The following is a 27,984-nucleotide window of genomic DNA, read 5'->3' as shown; positions in this document are numbered from 1 at the left end:
GATTTAAATTAAATTCGCTCGGTTTGGCGTCGAACGCGGAAGCGCTCGAATGCGCCGCGTTGCCTCGCGGAAGTGAAGTCAAAGCAGACGGGACGGTGCTCGGGTGTTCCTTCCGAGGTCGTCGTCGAGGCGCAACGCCGCGCGACGAGATACGAGATGACGATGCGTGCGGCAGTACTACGATTACCACGTCGTCCGTTCGACGGATTTCGGTGGGGAGCGCTCCGGAGCTACGATACTCGGCGCCTTGGCCAGCACGTTGACAATCGCGCCGATTTGCGAGCGGCACGCTGGGTATCGTCTACAGTTGTACCTGTTGGTATCTGTGAGAACTCGTTGAAAATTGCGGCGACCGGGAATCCGCCATATACACGCCGTGCCGTCGCCCGTCGCGCGAGTCCTTCTCTCCATGTGCGCTCCATTAATCGGTCTCACAATCAGATCAGATTTTGAGATCACCCGCACGAACGTCACGTGATCCTGACTGGCATCTTTTCTCGCGCCGTATCTTTTCCGCGGAACGGAGGTCGTATAAATTCGCGCCGGTACCGACCGACGGGATCAGTGGTCTCTCCGATCTCTATCCGCATCCAGGCCGCCGTCCGCGGAGTTCACCATTTCGAATTTTATCGGGAGGCTTTGTTTGGCAGCGCGAAGTCGCGCACGTCGAAGTCGAACCGGTCGAACGATCGAACCTCGAACGTTGGAGCGGTCGAGCCAAGGATCGCGGATCGCGGATGACGCGGATCAGTCCGGATCACGTGATTCAGTGTTTGCTCCGGTGACAATTGACGTACGTGGAAAGAGGCTCGCACGTGCGCGAATATCGTTAGACAAGGTTTCTCTGTGCATTTAGGCGGCGATTTATCGTACACGGGAAGACGCCGGTCGATCGGGAATTATGACGAGGATACGCTACCCCGAGGCACGCAGGGACGAGAGTGTCGTCGATGAGTACCACGGCGTTGAGGTTAGAATACATGTCGCAAAGTGTCTCGTTATATTCTTAAAAATGTCTACTTAATTTTCGTAAAGAGATATTTAATACTTAACACTTGATTCTAATGATATATATTAGTGTATTTAACACTAATCACAGTATATTTAAATCTTGATGGCATTTTGATGGACATTCAATTTCCTTATCAAATGACAATTAGCCTTTAGCGGGGATTATGAAGAAAGGCAGAGATTGCACAAGTAGTAATTTATTGTTTTATGTTGAAATAGGAGATACGTGTTAAATAATGATATAAATAATGATATAATAATGATATAAATAAGATGCATTTAAATATTATATAAAGAGTCAGTATTTTGTTTTATAGATAAAAGATCTTTATAGATGGCTGGAAGATCCAGATTCGGCAGAAACGAAAGCTTTTGTCGATGCCCAAAATGCTATCACTAAACCGTATCTGGCTGCGTACAAAGCGCGTGATAATATTCACGAACGTTTGAAACAACTGTGGGATTTTCCAAAGTATTCGTGCCCCGCCAAACACGGCGAGAAATATTACTTTTATAAAAATACTGGTTTGCAAAACCAAAGGTATAATTTGAAATTCCTAACATTCCTAGTTTCTAACATGCATCTGTACATATTGTCTTGACTTAATGGACTTTTTTTTCAGTGTCTTATACGTACAAGATACTCTCGAAAGTGAACCAAGGGTATTTCTTGATCCCAATACTCTTTCTGAGGATGGAACTGTTGCAATTACCAGTAGTAGCTTCAGCGAGGATGGTAGCATTTTCGCATATGGATTATCTAAAAGCGGTTCTGATTGGAGTACTATTCACTTCTTGAATGCCCATACTGGTAAAATAATGTCAAAATTCTTAAACTTTTTTACAGTTATGATATATAATAGACGTTTATTTACTAAAAATATATAAAACATTTTCATGAAGGTGAAAATTACCCAGAAATTTTGGAAAAAGTCAAGTTTTCACCGATTACATGGACTCACGACAATCGTGGTATTTTTTATGGACAATATCGAGATCAGCAAGGGAAGACTGACGGTTCAGAAACGTTAGGTAATCAAAACCAAAAACTATGTTACCACGTTGTTGGTACACCGCAGTCGGATGATGTTGTCGCCGTTGAGTTTCCTGAAGAACCATTGTGGAGGATGTGAGTTTTGTAACTTAAGTTTTTTTTTTTAGATTTCTCTATAATATTCTATTATCAAATGTTTTATTAGACATTACTTAGACATTAAAATCTATATTTTATGAGTAGATTCTCAAATTATGTAGCAAATTTATAGCAAATCAAAATATACCTAGTTATATTTTCTAATATATCTAGATATGCAATATTAATTTATGTGCATATGTATATTTTTATATATGTATATTATACACATAACATATGTTTGTATATATATACAAATGTAAGGAAATAACTAAGATAATCTGCTCGTATGTGTGTGGTACAAATCTATTATTGTTTTATCAGAGGTGCACAAGTGTCTGATTGTGGTAAATGGCTCATTGTTACTCCTCTAAAGGATTGCAGAGATAATTTAGTATATTTTACGCCACTAAAAGATGGAATGGAAATAAAAAACAATTTGCCATTGACACAAGTTGTCGATAAGCTTGAAGCTGATTACGAAGTTGGTATTATAAATATTTTGTTTTTCCTTAAATATTCTTACACTTCTATGTATCATATTATTATCATATCTCTCTGTATTTTCAGTACGTGACCAATATTGGTAACAAAGCTGTGTTTCGCACAAATAAAGGTGCTCCTAATTACAAGTTGATAGCTGTAGATTTGTTGGATTATGAACAAGACAAATGGGTTGATCTTTTGCCAGAACATTCTGAGAACGTACTAGATTGGGCTAGTGCTGTGGATGGAGACAAATTTGTTGCTTGTTACATACAAGATGTTAAGGTAAACATATATACTTAAAATATTCAGATTGATTGCTGTAGGAACGCTAAAAATTAAATATTTTATAGAACATTTTGCAACTGCATTGCTTGAACACTGGTAAAGTTCTTAGAACGTTTCCTCTTGATCTTGGCACTGTCCTCGGATTCTCAGGAGAAAAGAAATATTCTGAGATATTTTATCAATTTACATCATTCCTAACCCCAGGAATTATATATACGATTGATTTAAAAAAAGAAAAGGAACCACGAGTTAGTATCTATCTTTTCAAATAAATATGATATGAGTTTTTTCTGTTAGGTACAGTTATAACTCGATGGTTAATATTGTTTTCAGATCTTGCGAGAAATCAAAGTGAAGGGTTTTGATGCAAGTTTATACAAAACTAGTCAAATATTTTATCCAAGCAAGGATGGTACAAAAATACCCATGTTTATAGTAACAAAGAATGTACGTAGATTATTTAAAAAATTAATAACAAAATATATTTTTTTTATCATGTGAACTAGATTTTCGACTTAAGAAGCGACTTAAAAATGGTTTAAGATTATTAAAAAAATTTCTGTGTCTTTCTGATCAATGTTAAAATTAACAAATTATCAGAAAATTTTTAATGTAGGATGCTGTATTAGATGGAAGTATGCCAGGCTTACTTTATGGATATGGTGGTTTCAATGCAAGTATCCAACCTACATTCAGTGTTACAAGACTTGTTTTTATACAACATTTTAATGGAGTACTTGCTGTTGCTAATGTTCGTGGAGGAGGGTATGTAACAATAGGAAGAACAAATTTATAGAAATGTGTGTGTGGGTATCTGCTTGTACAAAAAGTGACATTCTTTGTTGTAGTGAATATGGAGAAAGATGGCACAATGCAGGACGCTTCTTTAATAGGCAAAATGTATTCGATGATTTTCAGTATGCAGCAAAATATCTTGTAGAAAATGGATACACTACTTCTGCAAAATTGACAATTCAAGGTGGCAGCAATGGAGGTCTGGCTGTTGCCGTATGTATAAATCAAAGACCTGATCTGTTCGGCGCCGCCATAGCTCAAGTAGGGTTAGTTAAATCTTTTTATTTAATTTATTTTTAAATTATCGACGCGCATGTATAAAAAATATTAACTTTCTTTTTAAAATTGCAGAGTTATGGATATGTTACGCTTTCATAAGTTTACCATCGGCTCTGCTTGGGTTTCGGATTATGGAAGTTCCGACGATCCCAAGCATTTCGAGAACTTGTTGAAATATTCACCTTTACATAATGTAAAAGTGCCACCAGGTGACATACAATATCCAGCGATGTTGCTTCTGACTGCTGATCATGATGACCGTGTCGTACCTTTGCATACTCTTAAGTTAACAGCAACTCTTCAATATACGCTTGGAAATGTGTCGAAACAGAAAAACCCATTACTTGCAAGAATAGATACCAAGGCAGGTCATGGCGGTGGAAAACCAACCATGAAAGTGGTAAATATTTCTGCAGAAAACGATTCGTACTTAAGACACATGTATAAATGAGTTTATTTAAAAAATCTTATAAAAATTTATATATTTTATATACATTTTATTTTAGATTGAAGAAAGTACCGACATTTTATCATTTATCGCGCAGTCCTTGGGCTTGGAATTCAAATTGTAATTAAGGTTCAAAAGAAGTGTAAAACACAACATATTTTACATAAAATCCAAAATCAAGGGATTGTAATGTGATGAGATTAAACGCGCGCTTATGAGATTATCATGTATATTGCAATGTATTGGTGTAAAATTATCAGGTATACTTTGATTGCAAATTCTTTTATAATGATGTGTTTCTATGAAATAAAAACAAGTAAATTTGTACTTTATGATGACAATATTTACACAACATGTATTTCTCCTTTGTTCAAAACGTAATAAACATACAGTCGAATATAATACTCGAGCATAATTGAGCGTGAAAAACGTTAAATGAAATGTTAGATGTTCATTCCGAGATAATATCTGAAGCATATGTAATAATTAGTTGCTTTTAACTAAAGTGTTAATTTCTGTGCAGAAATTTTTCCATATTTTTTATTGATTATGATTACATAAAAAATAAGTGGTAAAAAAAGTTTTTGGAAAATAGCTCATGAAGTCTCATATCGTTAATATTCATCGGCGTATCATTAATATTTATTAATGTTGCAGTGAGAATTAGCAACACTTTTGCAATGTTTGTACTGAAGTAAGTGTATTTGATGTAGTTATGACCGTATAAATTCAATCGGCAGATAACATCGACTCGCCGAGTGGCGAGTGGCGAATGAATCACTTCTAGATTGATGAGTAAATTCCTCAATTTACGCTTGTACCAATATTAATATCATGAGCTAGCTATTTCCCTCTCCAAAAATAAGTTGGCAAGTAAAAAGTGTTTTACATTAAAATTGTATTATTTATGATATTTTTACATATTTCATCACATCATCACATTTAGAATCGTACTTTTGAACGATTATTGATAACACTTCCATCAATCATCGCTCTAAATTAAATAATACAATAAAAAATATATTTTGGCTTTCAATTGCTTACTGAAAGATTCGATATAGGTACAGAGTTAAAATTTTATTTTCATATATAAATTGTAATAAATAAAGTTCTAAACTTTAATACAACAATTACATAAAAGAAATGTTTAATATAGTAAAATTATAACACAATAATAGAAAAAAATTGTGATTAGAGCTATAGGTTTTTATAAAAGTTATAGATTTTATTAACTATAAATAATTAACAAGGATAATTTTAATTCGCGCTAATTGTCATAATGAGCAAAGAACTTTGCTTGATAAGTGTAGAGCCTATTTAATACTTCACAAACATTACATTACAGCAAAACTTGGAATTAGTTGCCCTTTCAAGCTTATAAAGTGCAATTCCAAGTTTTGCGTTACAGCATAATATAAAAATGATAAAAAGATGTTATGTTAAATTAAACGTGATCACATTTTAGCTTGCAGAAAATTAAACAGATAACCGGTATCGTGACACGTATCTCTTGATGCTAGACGATAACGAATCAAGGCAATCAGTGTTAACGCTTACGATACCATTTACTCGATTCCGATCTATAGATATATCAAGCTTCCTGTTAGTCAAAGTCGTTGGTGAACATCGCCGTGAAAAATTGTGAGAAGAACTTTCCCATATATTGCTCCTCCTTGACCGGCCAAACGCCTTCCAGGAAACCAATGTGCCCACCGCGCGACGTTACCACTACGGCCACGTTTTTGGTTTGGCTTATCTCTTTCAGAGGTATCGCTAAAACATTCAAGACGTTGTTTAAAATCGTGTAAAAACGTTATAATCGTTGTCGCGCTGTTGTCGCTCACCTTGCAACGGTTGAAACGGATCGTCTGCCGCGTTGAGACACAAAGTCGGTACTTGGATCAGATGCAGCTTGTCGTGAAGTGTCGCGTTACTATAATACTCATCGACGTTTTTGTATCCAAAGTGCCTTGCCGTAAAATTCGAATCAAATTCTCTTATCGTTTGGCTCTGTCGATCATAATAATTCACAATAAGTATGAGTCAGATTCAGAATTCCAGACAGATAATATAAAATCGCGCATCACGAATATGTATATGACGAATTAATTTCTAATTTAATCTTTAATCGAAGTTCATATAAAATTCATTATCTAGAAGTAGATTACGATATATCTTTTTGCGAAATCATAACTGTGGAAATGTGGAAAGCGACAGAAAAGAAATTAAAGTGAGATACTACGGCTAGATATAAAATTACTGCTTTTAATAAAAAAGAGATTATAAATTTAGAAAATATATAAGTATTCCTTTAAATTTTACCTTTTGGCGCAAGTATGAAATGTGTTCGTTAGAAAAGTTAAAAGTATTCGATCTTCCCATATAACCATGTTTCATATGTAAAAACATACCTTAAGAACAGTGTCGATATCCACGTTGGCCAAAGGGCCAATATCAGAAGTATGATGTCGCTTTATCGTGCGACATAGATTGCTGGCTAGATGCTTATTCAGCATTAGATTAAAATAATTTTCCTCGGTGCTCTTCGTCGCTGCGAACACATTCCATGGCACCGAGATAATGAGACACGCTCTCAATTTGGTCCTTGCTGTTAGACCTCTTTGGGCTAAATAATTACCTAAGATCAACCTGTGCACAGAAAAGACATGCAATGGTTTACAAAAATGTCATTTATTAATGTAATCAAATCAAATGCTTGAATATTATACATATATGCTCTTTCTAAGCATCGTAGAGATATCATACGATTTAGTTATTAATTTAAAGATAAACTAAAGAAAAACATGGTTACCCTCCCATGGAGATCCCAGTTGCTCCGAGAGGTACATGAGGATAAAGTTTTTTCACGTGTTCTATGACTTCACTTAAATCATCATAGTTAGCGGCACAATACGTTCGTGGAGTCTAAAAGTAACAAAAGAAAAGAAGAACTTCTATTATTATAAAACGTTTTCGGTTAATCCTGCTAAAAAAAAAATTAATAAATAATAATTGCAAGAGATATCTCATCTTCATTTCGGTTCACAAATAAGCCCTACCTTGAGTTCCAATCCACCTAAGCCTCTGTTATTGAAAATCACGCATCGTATTCCATTTTTTCTCGCGGCTGATACCAGACACTTGATATATTCCGCTTGACTACCACCCGTGAGACCAGGTAAAATGACGACGATCGGCGACGTGATGGAGCAATCTTTCTCGGCCCAATCCAAGGCCACTTCACCCCCGTCGGACAAAGCAAGAATTTCTCTACGTAACGTAAAGAGAGCGTTACAGAATAGAATCCAATCGCTTGATCGATCATGCGCGCATTATTTGTGTTCCAAATTTAAGTCCAATGCTCGATGAACAATTGTATATTTATTCTTCTATAATAGCTATCCTTCTATACCAACCTACGATATTCGACAGGTGGCAATAACCGGGATCTCAAAATGCTGGCTATAATGGTTTGTGCTCGCGATTCGAAACACCACAACGTCGGCCAGAATTTATTTTGCACGAGCGGAATGTTGGCTTCCAAGAACGTGCGGAATGGTCCATTGGCGCAAACCAGCAAGGGTGTCTGGAACCGTAATGGTTGTTTTTGTTATTAGTTTTTCCAGGTCTGACAAAAAAAATATATAGTACTATTTTCTCCATATGTTTTGTACATATATCGTAGTTACATTCCATTCATAATGTCAGGTAATATTATATCGCTTTTTCCTCCTTCAAATAAATATTGATTAATAAATAATTGTACATGCTGAATTTTGCTATATATTTATAAGAACATTCATGGAATAGCAGTAATGGAATCGCGCAATTGTAATATAATTATATTACAATTAATTCTCATTTATATGCAGCTGATTTATAATACATGAAAATGACGCGATTAATAAGAATTTCAATAGATCGTATATAGGTATAAATAAATTTGTATGACAATGTAGCAAGAATTTAAGTATCCCTTGAAAGGGATATTTAAATTCCTGTTGTATTGTGAAACGTAGTATGGAAAGGAATGAGAGTTTCCGAGTTGTGCTAAGCAAAACTCGTAGAGTGAATGAAGTGACACGTAACAGAGTAATGATAATTGTATCAAGTATTGATGCCTGGCGGGTACGTTGCGATAGAATCGCCAATAAGGAAACATTTGACTTGCAAATTATAGTAAGTTAAATATATTTCAGTTTCAGCATTCGCGTCTGATAGGAAGCCTATCGTTAAAATGTCTCTTCTGTTTTTGTATAGTTCGAGAATTATTCTCATAAAAATTTCCATGACTGTATGCATATATATAATATGTATATTGTGCATATATCCAATATCATAAATCACGATATTATCTGTTTATCTTGTTATATAAACATTATTAAAAATAAATCTGTAATAATTACTTGTAGTTACGTGGAAAATTAATCCTACATTTTATCACACTTATAAATCATCCATATGATATCAAGTTAACGATATGAGAAAGAGGTTAGCAGAGCTAAGAACTATTGTTATTACTTAACGCTGCGGTTTAGAGCAACTCCATTTCATATTCTATATATGTCTAAACAATCTAAACGTCTAAACTATATATATGTCTACTTACCTAACACAAAATTGAATTCTGGAATTTCTAATTTCATATTGCAAAATTAAGATTAGTGTGATTGTGTGATTAATATTGAAAGAAAGAAAAATACTTTTTTTAGGCAAAAGATCATTGTTGAGTGATTATATTTGATGCAATAGAATAATTATATTTAATAGTCATAAACAGTTTTCGTTTTGCATTTTCATTACATAATGATTATAGTTTTCCAATACAATTTTTTAATGCATTTATAAAAATGTGATATTAAAGAGAGCTCCATTTGTTGAAATTATTCAATCATTACGTCATTAATATAGCTGCATCGCTAATGTAATTAAAATAATTAGCATTAATATAATCTACAACTCCTTCAATTAATTCCTTTATATTCGTTACTTCACCTGCACATTTACACGCGCAGGACAAATGTCTAGAGAGTTTTAAGGTCAGATTAATAAATGACACATCTCTCCTCACGACTGATGTCGCTTATGGAGGGACGTACGTCAGTTCGAACATGTATCGCGGAAATCCTGTCTATATATTGAACTCTCGTACTATGTTTTATATAAAATTGAGACAGCAATAGATGTGCAAATAACATACACAATCACGTACCCGTTTTGCATTAAATTACCTTTATTATCATAAGAAATTACACTGCCTCACGCGAACATGTAAATTATGTATTTTTTTGTGTACATGTAAATTATGTATTATTAAAATTCTTACACCTTTTCAGCTTTTAGTTTGGGCACAATGCCATGATAAGAGCCATTCCTTGCCCGAAACGTCGTGATGTCAATCAATAAATTTGATTAGTTGGGTCAATTAAAAGCTTATATACTTGTTAATTATTATTAAAACGTTGTAATTTTATGCTAATATTTTTACAATAAAATATAATATGTGTTTTCTTGATTGAAAAGTAAGTGAATTTTACATAAAATAGAAGCATGTACATAAAAACATTAACTGATATCTGACAAATATGTTCGCAAGCACATGTAATTCCTTCTGTTGTATTATTGATAAACACGGTAGAATACGTAGTTGACCTTGTCTCCCCTCATTATATTTCATATAGATAGGATGTAATAAATGTTTCATGTAGACGCATTTAAACGACGTAAGATATTTCATGTCAAGCAAGAGTGTCACTTTGAGAGAGCAAAGTAGTCAATAATATGCCTTCTTAAAAAGTTCTTGAAAAGCACGAGAGGGAATTGTAAAGATAACAATACATGTTTACAGAGGAGAAACGATCGCCGCTGTTTCTAATTAGCACAAAATTATGTAAAAAAAAGTATCTTAACTGATATATATTGCGAAGAGAATTTCAAGACTGCTGCCGATGGAAGCTTATTTGAATGAGCACGTAAGCATGGGGAACTATGCTACGAAAGCAATAAAATTAATTTAAAGAGGCAAAAACTAATTTTACGGATATTCTTAAACAAGTTTTATTTAAGTACGCATTTTATTGTCAGATTACAGCATCCCGCGGCCGAGTTGCGTGCGCGTTCGCGGACGGGCGAATTATTTAATTTCGCGTAAAGGATTAACTTCGCTATTCAGAGCAAATAAATGTTGACGCATATAAAAGATGTTGCAGCCCGGGGCACTACTTAGCCGCATTGCCCCGGCTCGTTAGTCAATGAACGCGTCGCGCACGAGGCACGAATGATAAGCTGCCCCATTTCGGAGTTCATTGCGCGCGGATGAATCCGTCGCGCCTCGTTTTCGCGCGTTGCTACGTCAGATCTCGCCTCCGTTACTGGACTCGTTATCAATTAAGTCTTGTGTCCACGATGCCAGAAATTAACAAATTGCATTTGAACAATTCGGCCAATACCAATCGCATTGGTCAATTCTTTCTCCTTCCGAAATCTGGGGACGATTTCTAGCATCGTTGACCATGGCACAAGACTTTAGACTCCAAGTTTCCGGGATCGCGACTTTACGCCCGTGCTACTTCTTATTCATATATTTTGAGAAAAGGCCCTGCATTGTTGTACATTTCTCAGACAACACGCATGTCTAAAAAAAAAAAAAATACATTTTAAAGACGTCTTTCTTAAGAGGTCTTAAAAAAAAAAAAAACGTCTTCAAAACTTTCCGAATAAACATCTGAGGCGGGATTCATGTAACTTCTTAACAATAGTTTCGGTATCGTTGCGCAGCTTTTTTACCATAATATAATACCTGCGCAACGATACACCGAAACTGTCGTTAAGGAGTTACAGAATTCCGCTACTGAGAGTTGTCTTTTATAAGACATTTTTTATAAGGCAAGTATTTACATTATCGATTATAAAATTTATCGATCAAAATACACATGACATGGCCAATGTAGAGATATAACATATAGCTTATAAAAATATTTACTGCGTCAGTTAATTTGGTATTCAGATATTTTGCATTATGTTTAGTGTCACAAAACGAAACTGTTTGGAAACTGTTAATGCGTTTCCGTATTACTAATTTTTATTTCATAATATGTCTAATGTTTTATTTTATAATATATATATATATATCTAAAATTCGTTTAAGTTATTTAAAATGTTTAAATTAATTAAACTAAGACGTCTATGTCACATCTCAAAGACGTCATCAATTAGGTCATAAGACGTCTTTCGGATAGTTTACCGGATATCTCCAATCGCATTAAATCATAGGTGTCAGAGTTGCTGGTTAAAAAATCGAAAATAATTTTTTACCGATGAGTTAATATGTAGCTCGCATTATTTATCTTCGAATTTTAAGTTTGTATTATACCTTTTGCGTCAAGCAATTACCATTGATGACGTACACGTATAAATAGTATAACCTTCCGCAAGAAACACTATGAATATCACCTATAAAACCTACTTTAGACGATCTATAATTCGTGTCAGAATATAGGAGAGAATTCTATTTATATAATTGTGTGCTTGAAGCCCATAAACGATCTATAATGTGCGTCAGATTTCCAGATGAAAATCGCGTTTTTATTTAGAACTTTTTATACTGTGTATTCTGTTATACATGTACATTTTGATATCTGTTTATATATTTGAATTTTGACCCTTTAATTATTTTTTGCATTACGTGACACATATTAAATTATGAATAAAATACTTGTCTTGAATTCTGAATTACAGATCATTTAAAACGTGAGACCAGAACCATTTGAAGAATCAAGATACAACACTATTAATTATTTAAAATGTATACAATTGTATATGTGTGAAATATTTATTAAAAAATATATACCTGTAAAATTAGAAATAAAAATTTTTTCTAAATTCTATCATAAATAATATCGTTTACACACGCACACAATGAGCTTTTTGCAAAAACGTTATCTAGACATACGATGTTCGAAGATTTGTTATATTAGCTTCAGACATGAAGATATACACGCTGACGGCACGTGACTTATACACCCGTTTGGCGCATACACGTATATAGTTCACAGAACGTAATGGATCATAGAAAGACGTTGCGTTGATTCTTGTCGAGTGTATATGAGCAATATTTAAATAATGAGAAAGCGATACGCGCTCGCGTGCGCATGCGTGCATGACGTAACGACGCGCGCGTCTAATCACCATGCCCGCATATCGCTTTATTATTATTTGGACACAGGTTTGGACACATACTTTCCGCAACTCATCACGATCCCAATCGCGCGTATAAGCTAAAGATAAGGCTTCAGGAAGCGTGACAATCACAATCTAATTTATCTCCGAATAATGTGCTTATATACCGTATGCACCGCCGTTTAACATATACTACTTCGGTAGTAACTTACAATAATTCACTCGTTTACGCGGAGTAAAATATCGTAAGTTACTACAGAAGTCACGCTCGCGTAAACGTAGTAATTGGAACACATTTTTAAACTCTCCTTTCTCGATCGATTGATCGATCGAGTGTTTCCCTGTCTCTTTTTTACTAATAAAAAATCTCATGACAAATCGACCTTCGGCAGAATCAAGCGACCGATCGTAATTATTAATTCTATAATTATGTAATTATATATTTTTTTCTTCACTCACCTTGACGACCTCGTAGAGGTAGTAGATGCAGAAACCGATGCCCAGCAGTGCGCCGTAGTAGAGCTTCGGGATGTACGCGACGCTCTCGAAGAGGCTCAGCATCGTTGCGCGCTACCGGACGGTGTCAGCCGGCGTAGAGTCGATGCTGTCGCGATGGCGAGGCTCAGATCGAGGCGACGATGGACAGCGATTAACGAGCAGCGATCGCGAACGAGAGCCGGTGCGAGAGTCCTCGGCCGCCGCGCGCATGCCGCACAAATAATTGAAGTCGCGGCGGACCGGCCGACTACGCGGCCGCACCGCGGCGTCCGCGGCCAATAGAGCGGTGGTATCCGCGGGCGGATAGCGCCGATAGCGCGACGTATCCGCGAAGCTCTTGATAATCCCGATAACGCAAAGCGCACGCGAGAGCGGGCTCGCTCTATAGCGCGCACGCGTGTTACCGTCCGCCGCGCGACGCGGCTCCAAAGTAGCCCGGGTTCTTATATAAAACCGGGTTTTCGACTGAAAAAAAGACTCGTGATTTACGTAAAAACGTTTTTGTGCATTACAATATACATATATTATATAATGTGTAAGCGGGCGAGTCGGACTTTTTTTCACGCGCGTTTAACGTATGTGTGAAAAAACGAAGAAAAAAGCATGAATAAATAATCGAAGGATTATTAGTAATCTCTATCTTTGTCTCTCTTTTTTTTCTATTATATATATATAATAGAGAAAGTAGAGACACGTTCAAATAACGTACATGCACGTTATTTGAACGTGTCTCGACTTTGTCGCATCATGCCGTCGAATAAAAAGTAATAATGCAATGACAAGGAAATCAAGAGAATAGCTTCGTTGTTGTTACGTATTTGAACGCGAGCCTTATCGAGATGGAACTCGGAATTGGACGAGCACATCGACAACGTAACGATAAAAGTACGACAGAAAGTGGAATATGACAGCTGAGTCATTATAATAATGGGGAATTTTAAGAAATCATAATGACTTAAACGCGCGCCGCGTTAATTCTCGACTGCAGAGAGCTTTCACACTCGCGGAGAAAAAGGCTGTCAAATCGTCGAAATTCACCGCGTCTCGAGATTTTTTTCTCTCGGACTCGCATTCACATTCGTACGTACGATATATTCATACAATGTAAACGGGATAGCGCGAAATTCTCGACGAAACCGCAAACGCGTTGCGCGCCGCAAGCACACCGTGTATATAGGAGCGCACGTGCACGATGAGGTATATGTCCCGTCGAACGTTGCGCGACGCGTGCGTGACGGCGCGCTGCGGGTGGTTATGCAACGATCATCAGAGCCGTACTCAAGCCGTACTTGCCTGCGAACGTAATGGGAGCAAGCTAATGTAAAAAATAACAGCGAATGTTCCCCCCAGGCTTATCGATTTAAAACGCACTGAACAATTTGATCGATGCAGGATGCACGTGGGAAAAGATCGTCAAGGTCGACATACTTACTCAACAATTTCGCGAACTTGAGAACGATAGACGGAGCAGGAAAGAAAGAAACGTATAGATTTCTTGTCTTGGAGATTCAGTTATTCGCGCGAAACTGCATTGATTGTATTACGGCTCGATAATAAATATTTTATTTTAGTTTGATTCACTATAATATATTTAATTATAATGATTTAGCAAACACGCACGTTTTGTCGCGTCTATCGAAATTTATGGCAATTCCCGAAGGGAACGTGTTGTAACGGGGACGACAAGAGGAGTAAATGCGGCCCTGACGTGCGACGTGAACTTTGCGCGTTGAAACCGACATGACGCACGCACGCACGTATGCATGTATGCACGCACGCACGGCACGCACGCACGCAACATTTGCGGTATCGTTACACTGCAGCACTGGTTCACTGGGGACGATCCCCGATTGCGCCCGTCTCGCGGTCGTGCGGGTCTCGCGGGGTCAAGACGATTCCGCATATAATCGATGACGGAGGGTAGCGCTGTCATGCTTTCTGCTATCCGTTCTTCACGTCGCGCGACATCGCTGCATTCGTCGTCCTTACGTATAGCGCACCTGCGGGCCAGGTTGCCTCGCAATCAATAATGCGACGCAGTTGTATATAAAATGTCAAAGTCTTCCGCCGCAACTGGGACACTTTTTTAAATTAGGTCACTGGGACACGAGTCTCGCATTCGTTCTCAAATTTTTACTGGAAAGATAGTCACCGAGACTTTGGGACAAGATAAAATTTGAAAAAAGATATTGTATTAGATATTTTTAGTTAAGGTGTAATTATTTTAAAGTATCCGTCATATGTAAAAAATTATGTATGTAAAATATCATATAATTCCATTTAAAAAAATGGCCATGACCTTCATAAAAAATCGATTTTTTCAAAAATTGATTTTACTATTATTTGTTTCCTTTCTCCATACACCTTTTGTCTGAAATATTTTTATCTGTCGAGACAATTGTTTGAAATTAAATTAAATTAATCATTCTTTTATATATATACAAATAAAATAAAATATAAAAGAATAAGTCGACGAACTTTAGAAGTGCGTGTTAAAAAAAAAAAGAATGTGAACTTTCCACTTATTTGTACGTAAGAGACATAAATGGATAATCTATTTTAACACATTGTCATTAAATTAAATATATGATAATTTATTAGCAGCCGTTATAAAACGCACAAATACAAAGAAATATAAATTTTACATGGAATTCCGATGTTTTATGTATTACGTACAAGTTATGTACGCGATAGTAAAACGGCATATAACACTGTTTAATTTAAACTTTGCAGCATATATAAAAGCTGACATAAATACAGATAATTTTCTATATCTAGTGCAAAATAGGAATTGCAAGGAATAATTCTTTGTCCACAGGGCCCATATCTTTGGATATACGTCGATGAAAATTACTTGCATACTTCACGTGAATGTATCAACAGTTTGCAAATTATATAACGTGACTATAAACACATGTATACATCGCGTGTAGTTAATACCTAAAACACTAGCTTTGCGTTACTCAAAATTTACCTCTTCCCTCTTTTTCTTAAAAACTATATTTGAGAACTTTAAAAATTCGGAAAATAATTTCTCAACTAATTTTGCTACATTTACGTTAATGCGTATATTTAATAAAACAATATTAACCAGCTGTAACATTAATTTCAAACAAGACCAAGTTGTTATAATATCCTAACAACGCATGAAAAACGTTACTGGACAATTTTGTCAGAGCACCTCTCTGTTAACAGCAACTTGTCAAAAGGTATCCATAAAGGCGATAGGGTTTATCGTTACATCGGCGTATATAAGCGTCAATATCACGATGCAATTTAGATTATCCGCGCTGGTTATCCGTGATTGACCTGTAAGGGGCAACTGTTTCATCGCGATGATGAAGACGAGGAGAAGCTGGCACATATACCAAGAGAACGACGGCTTTATTAAACAACAGTCTTTTACATTTCGTGATTATAAATGAAAATGGCTCAGCACGCGATCTTTCGCATTGTACAATACAATGTATCCGAAGATGAGAACGATCGCCGATTCCTTTTACACGATCGAGCACATACGCAAGATTTGACTTGGTTAATCTCGATCAAGTGCGAAAGCGAGAAACGCATCCTTTTTTATATTTTTCACCATTTTACTTTCTATATTTCTCCCCCTTTCTCTCTCACTTTGGCTAATCTTAGATACCTAAGTCGACTTATCGTCTAAGCGTTGAATTGTTGAAATAGATATTTATAAGAAAACGCGTAAAGGACAATGTGAAAAAAAGTTGTTTCAACTTATTGTATTCACATCGTGCAATATTAACGCTAACATTCTCGGCACAGCAAGGAGGGCAGATAATTTTCCTGAATGCGAGATTATAGTATATTCATTGCTCCTGGGAAATAGAAATTTTTGTATTACCACAATATATTATAATGCACATAATCGTGGAACACAAAAACATAAATCATAATTTTCGTAAAAAAATTCAGCAAACTCTAAAATAACAAAAGTTCTATAAATTCAGAAATTCAAACCAAACAATAGCTTTTAATAAGCAACGACAAACAGTAAACAGGAATTATCTTGAGTATCAGCTGATACGAGTTCAAACAATATAAATATAAGATGTGATATACGCGTAATAACATTATTTTAAAATATTTCCGACAATCAAACTCGATACAGCACAAGTATGCCGTATATAAATCTTAAAAAAAAAACAACACACTTTTATAATAAAAAATATGAATCGCATATATTAAAATAACACTACTCTCTTCCATTAGATTTAAATTAATTTAGTATTTTTGAAAAACAATTTAACAAAAAATGCTAAAATTTATTAAGAGGTTAGTATGAAAATTGGTCCCACCTCATCAATTTCTGAACAACTTTCTAATTAAAGATATTAGCATATTTATAATACAGAATTTAATAAATATAAGTCTATATAGCGAGTTCTGCAAATGCACTAGATAATTTTATAAGATCAACTATATCAGTTTTATAGAGCCTACGGATTTGTTTATAATTGTGTATTTCACGTATCACGAATCTATCGTAAACACTTGTTATATAACGTAGGACAAGCTGACTTAATTAACTTAAAAATAAGAGAGCCACAGGATACGTGGAGTAATTCGAACCGCAAATTACAAGACAAAACTATTGCATTTGCCATGTCATAAATAGGTACTGTTGTCTATCAGCTTTTAGCGGTAATCAGGCATTTTCCGTGACTATTGTGAAGTTCAAATAGGGGGAAACCATTTAGTCTTCATGGCCACATACTCACACGCTATAGGATGCAATGGCGCAATTGTGTTCATATGTATGTGTACATGTGAACTGCATGTAACTGCGCGTTTGTTAATCGCAAAGTTGGACTATGTACCTTTCATAACAGATCTTTCTGGTTGATTTTTGACATGTCATCGAATTGTTCGCTTTATCCGTTAACATATAATTGCAAAAACTTATGTATAATAAATTTAAAGTAAAATTACATTTCGTCAACGTTATAATTAAATTAAAGTTTTGATAATATTTTTTACGCAAAATTTTTTTATGTCGGTACATTGTACTACAATTAAGCAAGTATAAATATTACGTTATTGATAAATTCTATTATTTCTAACAAATGTGAAATTAATAATTATATATTTTTAATATATTTGATCAAAATGTACGTGAAAAAAATTTAAATTGAATAAATTAATGCAATCTACTCGTATTTAACAGAAACAGATCACACAATTGCAAGTCGCTTGTGTGATTATCGATACAAGCGCATATCGCAAGTTTTATCTGTTGTGTAATTATTAACTAAACATATTATTTTATTATTTATCTTCAATCATGCCTATATCTCGCAAGCAGTTTCAAAGTTTTACAATTACAATGTAACCAGTCACTAAATGCACAAAAAAAATATTTACTATTTTCGGTTGTTATAAAAAATTGATTTTCTATTTATCTAACTAATGTATAAATATGAGATGTTTCAAATTTCAATTAAATGCGGAATACTTGATTCAATTTATATTTGAGAATGTGAGTTTGTTTTAGCGAAATATGACATTTTGTATAAATACGTGAAATTTTAATTATAGTAAATTACTTCTCACTGACTTTTCGAATCTCTTTTTAACTTTCTCTATTTAACGTCGATCATTGGCAGCTGATCCATTCTAATATTTGACTAAGCATTTGTTGAATTGAATAGAAGACGTAGTTTGATCGACGAGAGTGAGAGAGAACAAGAATTATTATAATACTATGTACAAAAAAAGAACAATATATATATACAAAACCGAGTATTTTTTGACTTAGTAACGTTTCAATACGGAAATACTTTCTAATATGTAAACTATTACAAGTCTGCCTTAATCCTATGACTACAAAAATAATGCCACGGAAATATAAATTTTATAACATTGTTATATTAATTTATGGCTTGTTGATATAACGATGTTGCAATGACATTTAGTAGTTTAGAACTTGCTCAAAGTTCCTGTTTGCGTCTACATACCTTACGGTTGTAGACGTCCAACATCGGATGTTGATAGTTGATTACCGCATATCATAAACGCCGATTACAATTAGATTCGCGAACGTATTTAGCCCAAGTACGCGAAGGCGTTTGTTTGCGACTCGTGGTTGTCTGACTGCCATCTATCAAGTTTCGATACGTTTCTTCGTCGTAGGCACAGGAGAGAGTCTTCCTTCGTTTTACGGAGCCGGTTTCAAAATTGGCCGGTTGGCTGCCAACAAGCACATGAAGATCACCTTTATCCTGTAAAGCCCAATCCCAGGTATCCGCGATAGAACAATTGCAGACAAATGGGTTCCCCATGAGATTGACCGATAGTAAGCGTGGATTTGATTTGAATATTTTCGGATTGATCGTTCGTAGGTTGTTATTACTGAGGTCTAGATGTTCTAATCCACGCAATTTTTTCAGACAGCTCAGATTTTCCACACCAGATATCGTGTTCCCCGAAAGATTCAATTGAGTGAGATTGTTCGTTGTGGCAAATATGTTTTTGTTCAAATGCGAAATGCCACAGTTGCTGAGGTCCAGAATCTCCAAATTGGAGAGCTGCGTTGGGAGTAGCGAGCCCTCGTCGGGTACGATCAGCGGATTGCCACTAAGTTTGAGCTCTATTATGTCAGTCAATTGACGGTCACCGAAGACTTTTGGATCAAGGGGTACCTTGAGGTCGCAATTGTTGAGCTCTAGGCTTTCCAAGCGCGTCAAATTTGCAAACAATCCTTCTTCCAGCGTATGAAGTTCATTTCCCGAAAGAATCAACTGCTTCAGAAAGGTCATTTGCGCGAAAGTGTTATTTCCAACATAACCGAGATCACAATAAGACATATCTAGGTATTCCAAAGCGCTTAACGGATTGAGAAGACTGACGAATGCATCGGATAATGGATTATGGGAAATATCAAGTTCCTCAAGGTGTTCAAACACATCGAAGGCATCTGGCAATCTTTGAAGACTACAATTGCTGAGGGAGAGCTTATGAAGCTTTGGTAGATGACGCAGAACGGCAGTTACATCGCTCGCGAACATTGGATTACCGCTCAGATTGAGTACGCGTAGCTTGCTTGCGTTTCTGAAAGCTTCCTCGGATAAGCGGTCCTTCAAATTGCAATTCGACAAGTCTAAAGATTGTAGACTGTGCAAGTTGTGGCCGAGCGTATCCTCGACATCCAGATGCCACAATTCGTTGTCCGCGAGAACCAACTGTACAAGATACAAGTTCTTGGCGAAGGCATCACCCGGTAGATTCGTGATACCGGTGTTGCGGATATCCAGATGTTCTAAGCGTACCAACGGCGTGAGAACGCTCCTCCAATTCAACGTCTTCAATTTATTGTCCCCTATCTCTAATTGTCGCAAATTTTCCAGGTGGGAAAACGCCTCGGGCGATATGTAGGTTAAATTGCATCCGTTCAGGTTGAGATATTCCAAATTCGTCAGATGATCGAAGGGGCCCGGCTCTATCCTTTGCAGAGGATTGTGCGACAGGTCGAGCTTATTCAAATTCGTCGTGTTGTAGAAGAAGCGCGTATTGAGGTGGCGGATACCGCATGAATTCAAATCGAGATACAGCAGCGTGCGGCAATTCAGGAAGGGTTCCTCAACCTCGTCCAAGGGATTGTGTTGGAGCTCCAATGTAATTAGACCCGGGTTGTCCCTGTTGAATTAATCGTATGATCGACAAAACCTATATTACTCGTCCGAGAGTGGAATGATTACCGGCGAATATAATTGATATCGAATCAGCTTACCGGAAGGCTTCGGGATCTACCCGCGTAATGGCGTTATACGAGAAGTCTGCGTCCAGAAGGTACGTCAACCCGGCAAATGATTCGTACGTCAGCTCAGTTAATCGGTTGTGTGCCATCTGAAGACGCCTCAATTTAATGGAGTCTGGAAACGGACTGATGTCTGCAATATTGTTATCATTCATGTCTAAAATATAGACATTGTGGCTGAGCTCGTCGTACGGGATGGTCGTCAGATTGCTGTCCGAGCAGTCCGTCACCCAGTTGATGCGAAAGTAGTGACAGTGACAATCCACGGGGCATTCTTGTTCCAGCAGCTCCTCGTTATTCAGGGCGAATGTCGTAACAACGAAGTACACCGTAAGCAGAGATAACGTTGTTGCCATCTTTGCCATTGTAATCTGTATCAACAATCAAAAACAAAATAATCAGTTATAATCGGATTTCGGCATACACGATTTATTTAAGTAATTTCATATTTCTATATAATAAATCCTTACTACTGTTCATTCTTTTCAGACATTGGAAACTATACCAGACAAAAAGATATTAATTTTGTTAAAAAATTAAAAAAAAATACTATAAGAGATAAATAATAATATATATCATAATTTATATAGCATTATGATATAGCATAATAATAACTTGTAAAAAATTAGTTGCTGTACGCGAATTTGGGAAAACCTATATTTGGTTTTCTCACGAAACTATTAATTCTATTAATTCGAACATCGGAAACGTGGAAATTTTTAGTTCCGCGACGTGATGTCTCGGTGTGAATTAGTGCAAATGAGTCAGCCCGCGAGAAATTGCGAGTAGGATCCTATTCATCGCGATGACGAATTACGTTCGACCAACTCTTTCCGCTGGCGGAGTGCATTACAAAGGAACACTTCGACGCCTTTGGCCGGTAGAGACAACTAGACGGTCGAAGCTTTCGGTACGGGGCTTTCCGCCAGAACGATACGCGCGCGTTGCACGCCCAGCTGGGCACCGGGGCGAGGAGAGCCATCCCCCCTCGCCATCGTTCCTTCGCCCTCGGCCGCAAGAGCGAACACCATCACCATTACCATCGACGTACATTTGCCTCCTCGAGAGAACTGCCAGACCAACCCCCCAACTCCTCATCTCACCGGCCATCGCTATATTTCTCGGCGTCGCCCTCGCCTTTGGCGCCGCGATTCTTTAGTTTTCGGACACCGTCTCACCCACGGATCCACCCTTCACGCGGGAAAACGCCGCGTGTCGGGGATGAAATCATTTGCATTCAGACTCCGGGCGAGACACTGGGTAGTCTTTTTGCGAGCGAAGCGTCGCCTTTCTTTCTTTATACGACAGCGGTTCGACCGGGGATCTTCGTAGCGACGGCGACGGGTCCTCTGAGATCCCCCAAGCGAAATTTACGCGATGACGAAGGCGTTCGTTGAATCGACGAATTCAACGCGTAGGAATATTTTTCTTCGTTTCCATCGACGATTCTCTGTCTCTCTCTCTTTCTTCTCTCTTTCTTTCTCTGGCGATTGCCGTATGCATTTGATGATTTCGCATTGGCTTTTTCCGGTGGGGTTACTCGAGTCATCCGTGCGTCGTTGAACGATTGTATTTAACGTATAGAGTGCCATTGTCCTCTCTGAGGACGTACTTGCCAAATCAATATCACTGTCTACATCTAAACGTACAAAGTGGCTCATCTGACGTCTCTGGAAACGATACTGCGTTTGACGAGAGATTATAGGATTATGCTTCATAATTTTGAAAAGAGAGATTTACTACTTATTTCAACTATTTTTATATCACTTTTATACAATAGCAATGCATTCTTAAATTCTCAAATCTTTAATTATTCTACGTAGATTCATAAATTGCATATTTTTAATTATTATTTCATCAAAAACTCAATTTACTTTAAAAAATGATTTTTCTATAATAAAATTATCAAAGAACCTATAAATCAGGAGCGTTTAGAGAAAGAGTCATTAACGATTCAAACTTTAATCAAATAAAAACAAGTTAAGTGAAACTAATTAGAGTAAGAAGTCAAATAACTGATATATTTTCAACAAATGGCATATATTATTCCGTAAAAACTATCTGGATTCCTCTTAGAAAGAGAATATACTTTTATGTAATTTTGTTGTTATTGATCGAATAAAAGTGGAATGGTCTTGTATCGCCTTATCGTCTTCGAGAGAGCAGAGTTTATTAAATTTCGCGCATCAAAGTCTCTATTTTGCGAGTTGTAGTAACTATTGCATAAGAACACTTCGTAATATCATTACACGAATTGGCGGATGTTCTATAAAGGCGATACCTGAGCGAATGTATAATTCGAGCACTTTGCCAGCAAATGTCAAATTGCGTTACGTGAACTTCGTTGTGCATATATAATATATATATGTATTCTTTGACGAAAGTGGAAGAGTACGAGCGCTAATTGCGGTGTTTACCACTTCTAGCAAGTCGTACTATTAAAAATAGTGCAAGGCTGTTTTCTTACAATTTAGAAACTAAATGTTAACGAGCAAAATTGTGAAAGCGCAAAATTTTTCATATTATTTGGCACGAGGATATAAAAGGCATGATGCAGCAAAATGTGCTTTTTTCTAATTTAATCTAATATTTTTACAGTAAAATTGTATTTATTTTACTATTGCTATGTATTTTAATTATTATATAAAAATATGTATTGTGTGTATTACAATTGGAACGCGGAATATTGTTTCTAGTACTAATTTTTTGTATCTTGCAAATCTAGAAAAGTGGCTCCGTTTAAACGCGTCAGGTTTTTGTCCAATTGTTTTTGATAAATTCTACAAAGGTTTAATGAATTTAATTGGAGCCATGTTGACTATACACACAGTAGGGGTGCTTTCTCAACTTCACTGAAAAATTTCGAATTAATTGATTACATTGTTTTGTAAAAACGATACACGTTTTCAATGTTTTCATTTGTATTGTAGAATATTGATACATAATAGCGTACTCTATCGCTGTTATAACATTTAAACATTTTCAAAAGACATAAAATCCATAATACACATAAGAAACTATTTAATTAAAAAAATAGTATTTTCCTAATTCCTAATAATGTATGGTAAGTATTCGTTTAAGACGTCACAAGCACAAAAGTTGAAATTGTGCAATCGAAGATTCGAAAGATTAATGCCGAATCCAAGAATTCCAATTATCATAAAACTCCCCATGGACGACTAAACGTCGAGGAAGAAAATTATATCCTGCTAGAAATAACGTGCATCCTTTCGAAGAAAAATTCCAATTATGCATTTACGAGGAAAATAAATCGCGACAAAACCGCGTAGCCGTTTCATCGTAATAATCGCGCAGCTACGTTAACATGGCAAACGGAACATCTGTTTTCCACGCACGTATAGGAGTCTCGCCAGTTTCATGATATCGACGTGATATGGATCAAGGGCCGCATCTCACCACAAGAGACTGACACTTCGCCTATATTTCTCTAAACTATAATGGTCGTGAAAAATGACTCTGCTACACGGCTGCCACAAGATTGCACAAAGTATTCCACCGCATATCGCATATTTCATTCTTCGTGCATCAAATGTGACGTCTCGCGTATATCTGCGTCCAAAACGGCTGTTGAGATACTTTTTGTTTCATAGAGACCATCTCTCTGGATTTATCCCTATATACATCGAAGTAAAATAAGTATATAAGTAATATAATAACAGCTGTCGAAATATGTACGTATATATGTATATTTGATAATTGTTATTACATTATAATCATATATACTTCAACTTACACAGAAATAAATAAATAATGTAATAAAAGTTATCGAAGCGTTAAATATGCCTATAATTATACGTACCTACATTTAATGCATATTTAATTTCTTGATAACCATTATTATGGCTACGGTCGCAACGTGACGCTACAAATGCTTTGGAGCGTTCTTCTTCTCTTTCTTCATTGAAAGAAAAGAGAAGAGGAATGCTTCGAAGCATTTGTAGCGTCATGTTGACCGCGTAGCCTATGTTATACTTATCTACATACTCCGACTTAAATAGGAACATATCTGGTGTAATGTGTAAGTAAAACGATATCACACTATACGATAATTGTTATCGTCATACCTTAACGAGATAATTTTTATCGTCACACTTTAACGAGATCAAATCTACGAAAATTATTTTCAACGTAAAAATAATTTCAAAGCGTTTGATACCACGATGATATCACGCTCGCGATACACAGCTCTTTCATTCATTGCACTTTATTGCACACACACTGCACAGGATGGCTATTTCATTAAAGAGCACCGAGGTCTCCCCAGACCTCGTCGCTCCCAAACCGAATAGTTAGTGGGTAATCTGTAATCTGTCCCTACCGTCGCACGAATATACGAGAGTCAATATAGCGTACCAAACAGCAAGTTATTTGCGGAAGACCTTGCCAGATTACACATCGCACAAATTTAAAAGTCTAAATGTAAGAGTCTAGAAGCGACTTGAAAAATTGTGTGGAATATCTTTTAAAGGTCTGTGTTGTAAAGATTTCTGTGTTGTAAACTATGTTATGGTAAGGTTTTTAAAAATTTAACAAGATATTTCCTCGTTATTTTCTTACATACGTATATGTTGTTGCAAAAATTTTCTTGTTCTTCAATTGTTCTCTCTCTCTTTAAGTGGCTTCGCGATCAAACTTGACCGATTATTTTTGCGAGGTAATCGATTGACCTTTGACTGCGTAAGTGCCGTAAGTGTAAGAAAACAAGTACTATAAAAAAGAAAACATTCTTCTTTATCTTTCATTCACTATTTTAAAATTTCTCGTTGGAAAAGCGTGAGCAAATAACTTGCTAATTAACTTATTTTTCTACCGTACGCGCTGCGTATAATCGCTCGGAGAAAGCGGAATGCTTTCGGAGGTATGCGTTTTTTTTTACGTACCAAGGAAAAGGCCAAGGAGACCGACAGTGTGCTGATGAGGAAGAAACGATCGTCGGAACGGCTCGCGCGCGTCCGTCGGTGGACAGAGATAGATTGAGCGGTCGTATTGCCGAGAGCCGCGGTTAAATTAAATCATATTCGAGTGAACTCAGGGTTAAAACCTACCGAGGCGCGCTCTCGTTCCGTACGCGTGTTACGCGCGGGACACGCTCGGCTTTCGGGCCCCGTTGTTACGGCCCCGCTCGTTTTTTTTTTTACTCATTTCTCATTTTATCGTTTCTCTCCTCTCTCTCTCTTCTTTTAAAATTTAATCATTTGAACATTCTATTTCGCTTTAGCTCATATCAATATGGTGTTACCACGCAAGAAGGAATATTATTATAGAAAGAAGAAATGTACATTCTCGCGAATAATATTATAGGCACAAAAGACCCAGTCCGATTGTATATTGGCACGTTTCCTATTTATTTAATTGTTATCATATTCGGTCATGACTCTCTTAATATAAAATTATATTATTATAATCCGTTATTTTTGTGAAGTTTCTACAATAATGTTTTAATAAACTTGAAGGCGTTATTTTCTTAGCGGATATCGTATTCTTTAATATGATGATTTATATACGTAGTATAACTTTTAGAAAGAAATTAATAACTTATAAAAATTTTTATTATAACTTGAATGTCTAGCTGAAAGGATTAAAATGCAAAAAGTGCAGCTGTAAATGAAACGGTGGGCAACGAGTTCTTTTTCAATTCATTTAGTTTCAGCGTTTTATATTCATACTGTAGACAGTAATCTTTATGCTGATTCGTGACAATGACGATGCGACAATTGGAGCTTGTTATACAATGAAGAACCAACTCCAAGATACGGTGTGCAATACGTGCGGTTAGCCTGTTCAGAAAAATTATTGAAAATCTTATCCGGCATATTACGTAATAATCAATTATCGAATTGAAAAACTCATCTTCCAAAAACTATCATCAGGCTTAATTCGAATTTCGTGCACAATTATATATTTTTATGCACGCGGTTTGCATTGCATCCTAAAAAAAACATGTTTCCATATATTGCGTAAAAATATGTCCGATTGATGAGACATTCAGAATTTTATTTATCGAAATTATAATTCACCGTCTACTCCTCTGCTGCACACATAATACTTTTAAATGAACGAGGTTCTTGTCGCGTACACTTTTGGATGCGCCTTACGTATTCGGTATTCGATACGCGTACATATATACATCTATTATACACACGTGCCAATTTCGCGCGCAATTTTCGTCAATTTATGTGAGAATGTCTCATCTGTCTCGGGAGACATCTCGGAGCAAGGTTCGCCCGAGAGGCACTGGTTTCAAGACTCCGTAATCGAAAAGAGCCTCGCATCAGAATACCTGTCTCGCGGACTGAAACACCTCGCGAGAGAGAAATTTTCTTGCAGCGGGGGTGGCAAAGTAGATAAAATAGTCCAGTTGTCGCGAAGAAGCGCCTCGGGGGCCGGCCTTGCCGGCTATGCCTGCGAATTGAACGCGACCTCGCTCTTCCTAACCTCCTAATTCCTCGACCGGACGGTCAGCCTGTCCTATATTAGGCGGGGAGGGGAAAAAAAGAAGGATTCATCTTACCGTGGGGACGAGGATGCGGCGTTTCCGGACGAGGGAGCCTCTTACAATCCGTCGAGCGTTATCGCGGTCTGCATGCGTACGAAGGTCCGATAACGCACCCTCGGTAAACGTAAAACGAGCACGGATACTCTCGGCGCAGAAGGTGCGGGGGGAGGGAGAGCGGAGTAGAAAGACACGGCGGCGAGCGACGAGACGCAGCGTCGGGCATGCGCTTGCGCGACGGTGTGCGAGCTCTTTCTTCTTTTCTTTTTTTTTTTTCAAACGCGTTTTGCGCTCGGAACATATGCGAGGGGGAAGGGGGAGGAAAAGAGGAAAAACCCGCTGGTCAGATCAACAAATTGCGCCGCGATGCGCGCGATTCGGCGACTGAAAGAAAATCACGGCGACGCGGACGTTATAAACGAGGCGCGCGCGCGGCGCGCCCCGGGCCCCGCCGGGGGCCACGGCTTCCACGAAGTCCACGTAAACGCGCACCTATCTCGCGCGCGCGCGAGTGATACGTTTTGTTTACGTTTCTCCCCGCGACAACGATGTTGCTTTTAGCCGGGACTGCCGGGAGC

General features: G+C 37.0%; 3 protein-coding genes across 8 annotated transcripts; 1 reads left to right on the top strand and 2 right to left on the bottom strand.

The window, feature by feature from the left end:
- Positions 1 to 34: 34 nt before the first annotated feature.
- LOC112455882 (prolyl endopeptidase) lies at positions 35 to 4,771 on the top strand. 4 transcript variants are annotated; one of them, XM_025018084.1, is made up of 13 exons: positions 35 to 294; positions 857 to 970; positions 1,329 to 1,552; positions 1,635 to 1,822; positions 1,915 to 2,140; positions 2,468 to 2,627; positions 2,714 to 2,914; positions 2,983 to 3,165; positions 3,251 to 3,364; positions 3,534 to 3,682; positions 3,766 to 3,978; positions 4,064 to 4,391; positions 4,498 to 4,771. In XM_025018084.1, exons 1-13 carry the CDS (start codon positions 157 to 159, stop codon positions 4,561 to 4,563), a joined length of 2,304 nt encoding a protein of 767 aa, XP_024873852.1. In that variant the 5' UTR covers positions 35 to 156; the 3' UTR covers positions 4,564 to 4,771. The 4 variants fall into 4 exon arrangements, with proteins under 4 accessions (XP_024873852.1, XP_024873851.1, XP_024873854.1 ...); XM_025018083.1 differs by having other exon boundaries at positions 36 to 315; XM_025018086.1 differs by having other exon boundaries at positions 164 to 325.
- A 965-nt stretch (positions 4,772 to 5,736) lies between these two features.
- Positions 5,737 to 15,020, bottom strand: LOC112455883 (phospholipase ABHD3). The gene is made up of 8 exons (XM_025018087.1): positions 14,548 to 15,020; positions 13,077 to 13,580; positions 7,856 to 8,025; positions 7,499 to 7,709; positions 7,252 to 7,364; positions 6,851 to 7,088; positions 6,284 to 6,449; positions 5,737 to 6,212 (listed from the first exon to the last, which is right to left on the bottom strand). Exons 2-8 carry the CDS (start codon positions 13,176 to 13,178, stop codon positions 6,043 to 6,045), a joined length of 1,170 nt encoding a protein of 389 aa, XP_024873855.1. The 5' UTR covers positions 13,179 to 13,580; positions 14,548 to 15,020; the 3' UTR covers positions 5,737 to 6,042.
- A 2,358-nt stretch (positions 15,021 to 17,378) lies between these two features.
- LOC112455879 (leucine-rich repeat-containing protein 15-like) lies at positions 17,379 to 27,774 on the bottom strand. 3 transcript variants are annotated; one of them, XM_025018078.1, is made up of 3 exons: positions 27,425 to 27,774; positions 20,866 to 21,263; positions 17,379 to 20,771 (listed from the first exon to the last, which is right to left on the bottom strand). In XM_025018078.1, exons 2-3 carry the CDS (start codon positions 21,255 to 21,257, stop codon positions 19,145 to 19,147), a joined length of 2,019 nt encoding a protein of 672 aa, XP_024873846.1. In that variant the 5' UTR covers positions 21,258 to 21,263; positions 27,425 to 27,774; the 3' UTR covers positions 17,379 to 19,144. The 3 variants fall into 3 exon arrangements, with proteins under 3 accessions (XP_024873846.1, XP_024873847.1, XP_024873848.1); XM_025018079.1 differs by lacking the exon at positions 27,425 to 27,774 and adding an exon at positions 25,794 to 25,908; XM_025018080.1 differs by lacking the exon at positions 27,425 to 27,774 and adding an exon at positions 24,978 to 25,062.
- Positions 27,775 to 27,984: the final 210 nt, after the last annotated feature.

The sequence above is a fragment of the Temnothorax curvispinosus genome, unplaced genomic scaffold, assembly GCF_003070985.1.
Source record: "Temnothorax curvispinosus isolate PA1 unplaced genomic scaffold, ASM307098v1 QBEX01006445.1, whole genome shotgun sequence".
NCBI lineage: Eukaryota > Metazoa > Arthropoda > Insecta > Hymenoptera > Formicidae > Temnothorax > Temnothorax curvispinosus.
Note: the sequence above shows the minus strand (reverse complement) of the source record. Positions and strands in the feature narration are given on the sequence as shown.

Bases quoted from the DNA above. Each gene is read 5' to 3' on its own strand.
- LOC112455882 (XM_025018083.1), top strand. From the start codon at position 157: ATGACGATGCGTGCGGCAGTACTACGATTACCACGTCGTCCGTTCGAC. The intron at 2,141-2,467 runs GTGAGTTTTGTA...TTGTTTTATCAG, and splicing joins GAAGAACCATTGTGGAGGAT to AGGTGCACAAGTGTCTGATT. The intron at 3,979-4,063 runs GTTAGTTAAATC...TTAAAATTGCAG, and splicing joins GCCGCCATAGCTCAAGTAGG to AGTTATGGATATGTTACGCT.
- LOC112455883 (XM_025018087.1), bottom strand. From the start codon at position 13,178: ATGCTGAGCCTCTTCGAGAGCGTCGCGTACATCCCGAAGCTCTACTAC. The intron at 8,026-13,076 runs GTGAGTGAAGAA...TTACGGTTCCAG, and splicing joins ACCTCTACGAGGTCGTCAAG to ACACCCTTGCTGGTTTGCGC. The intron at 7,710-7,855 runs GTTGGTATAGAA...TACGTTACGTAG, and splicing joins CCACCTGTCGAATATCGTAG to AGAAATTCTTGCTTTGTCCG.
- LOC112455879 (XM_025018078.1), bottom strand. From the start codon at position 21,257: ATGGCAAAGATGGCAACAACGTTATCTCTGCTTACGGTGTACTTCGTT. The intron at 20,772-20,865 runs GTAAGCTGATTC...TTAATTCAACAG, and splicing joins GTAGATCCCGAAGCCTTCCG to GGACAACCCGGGTCTAATTA.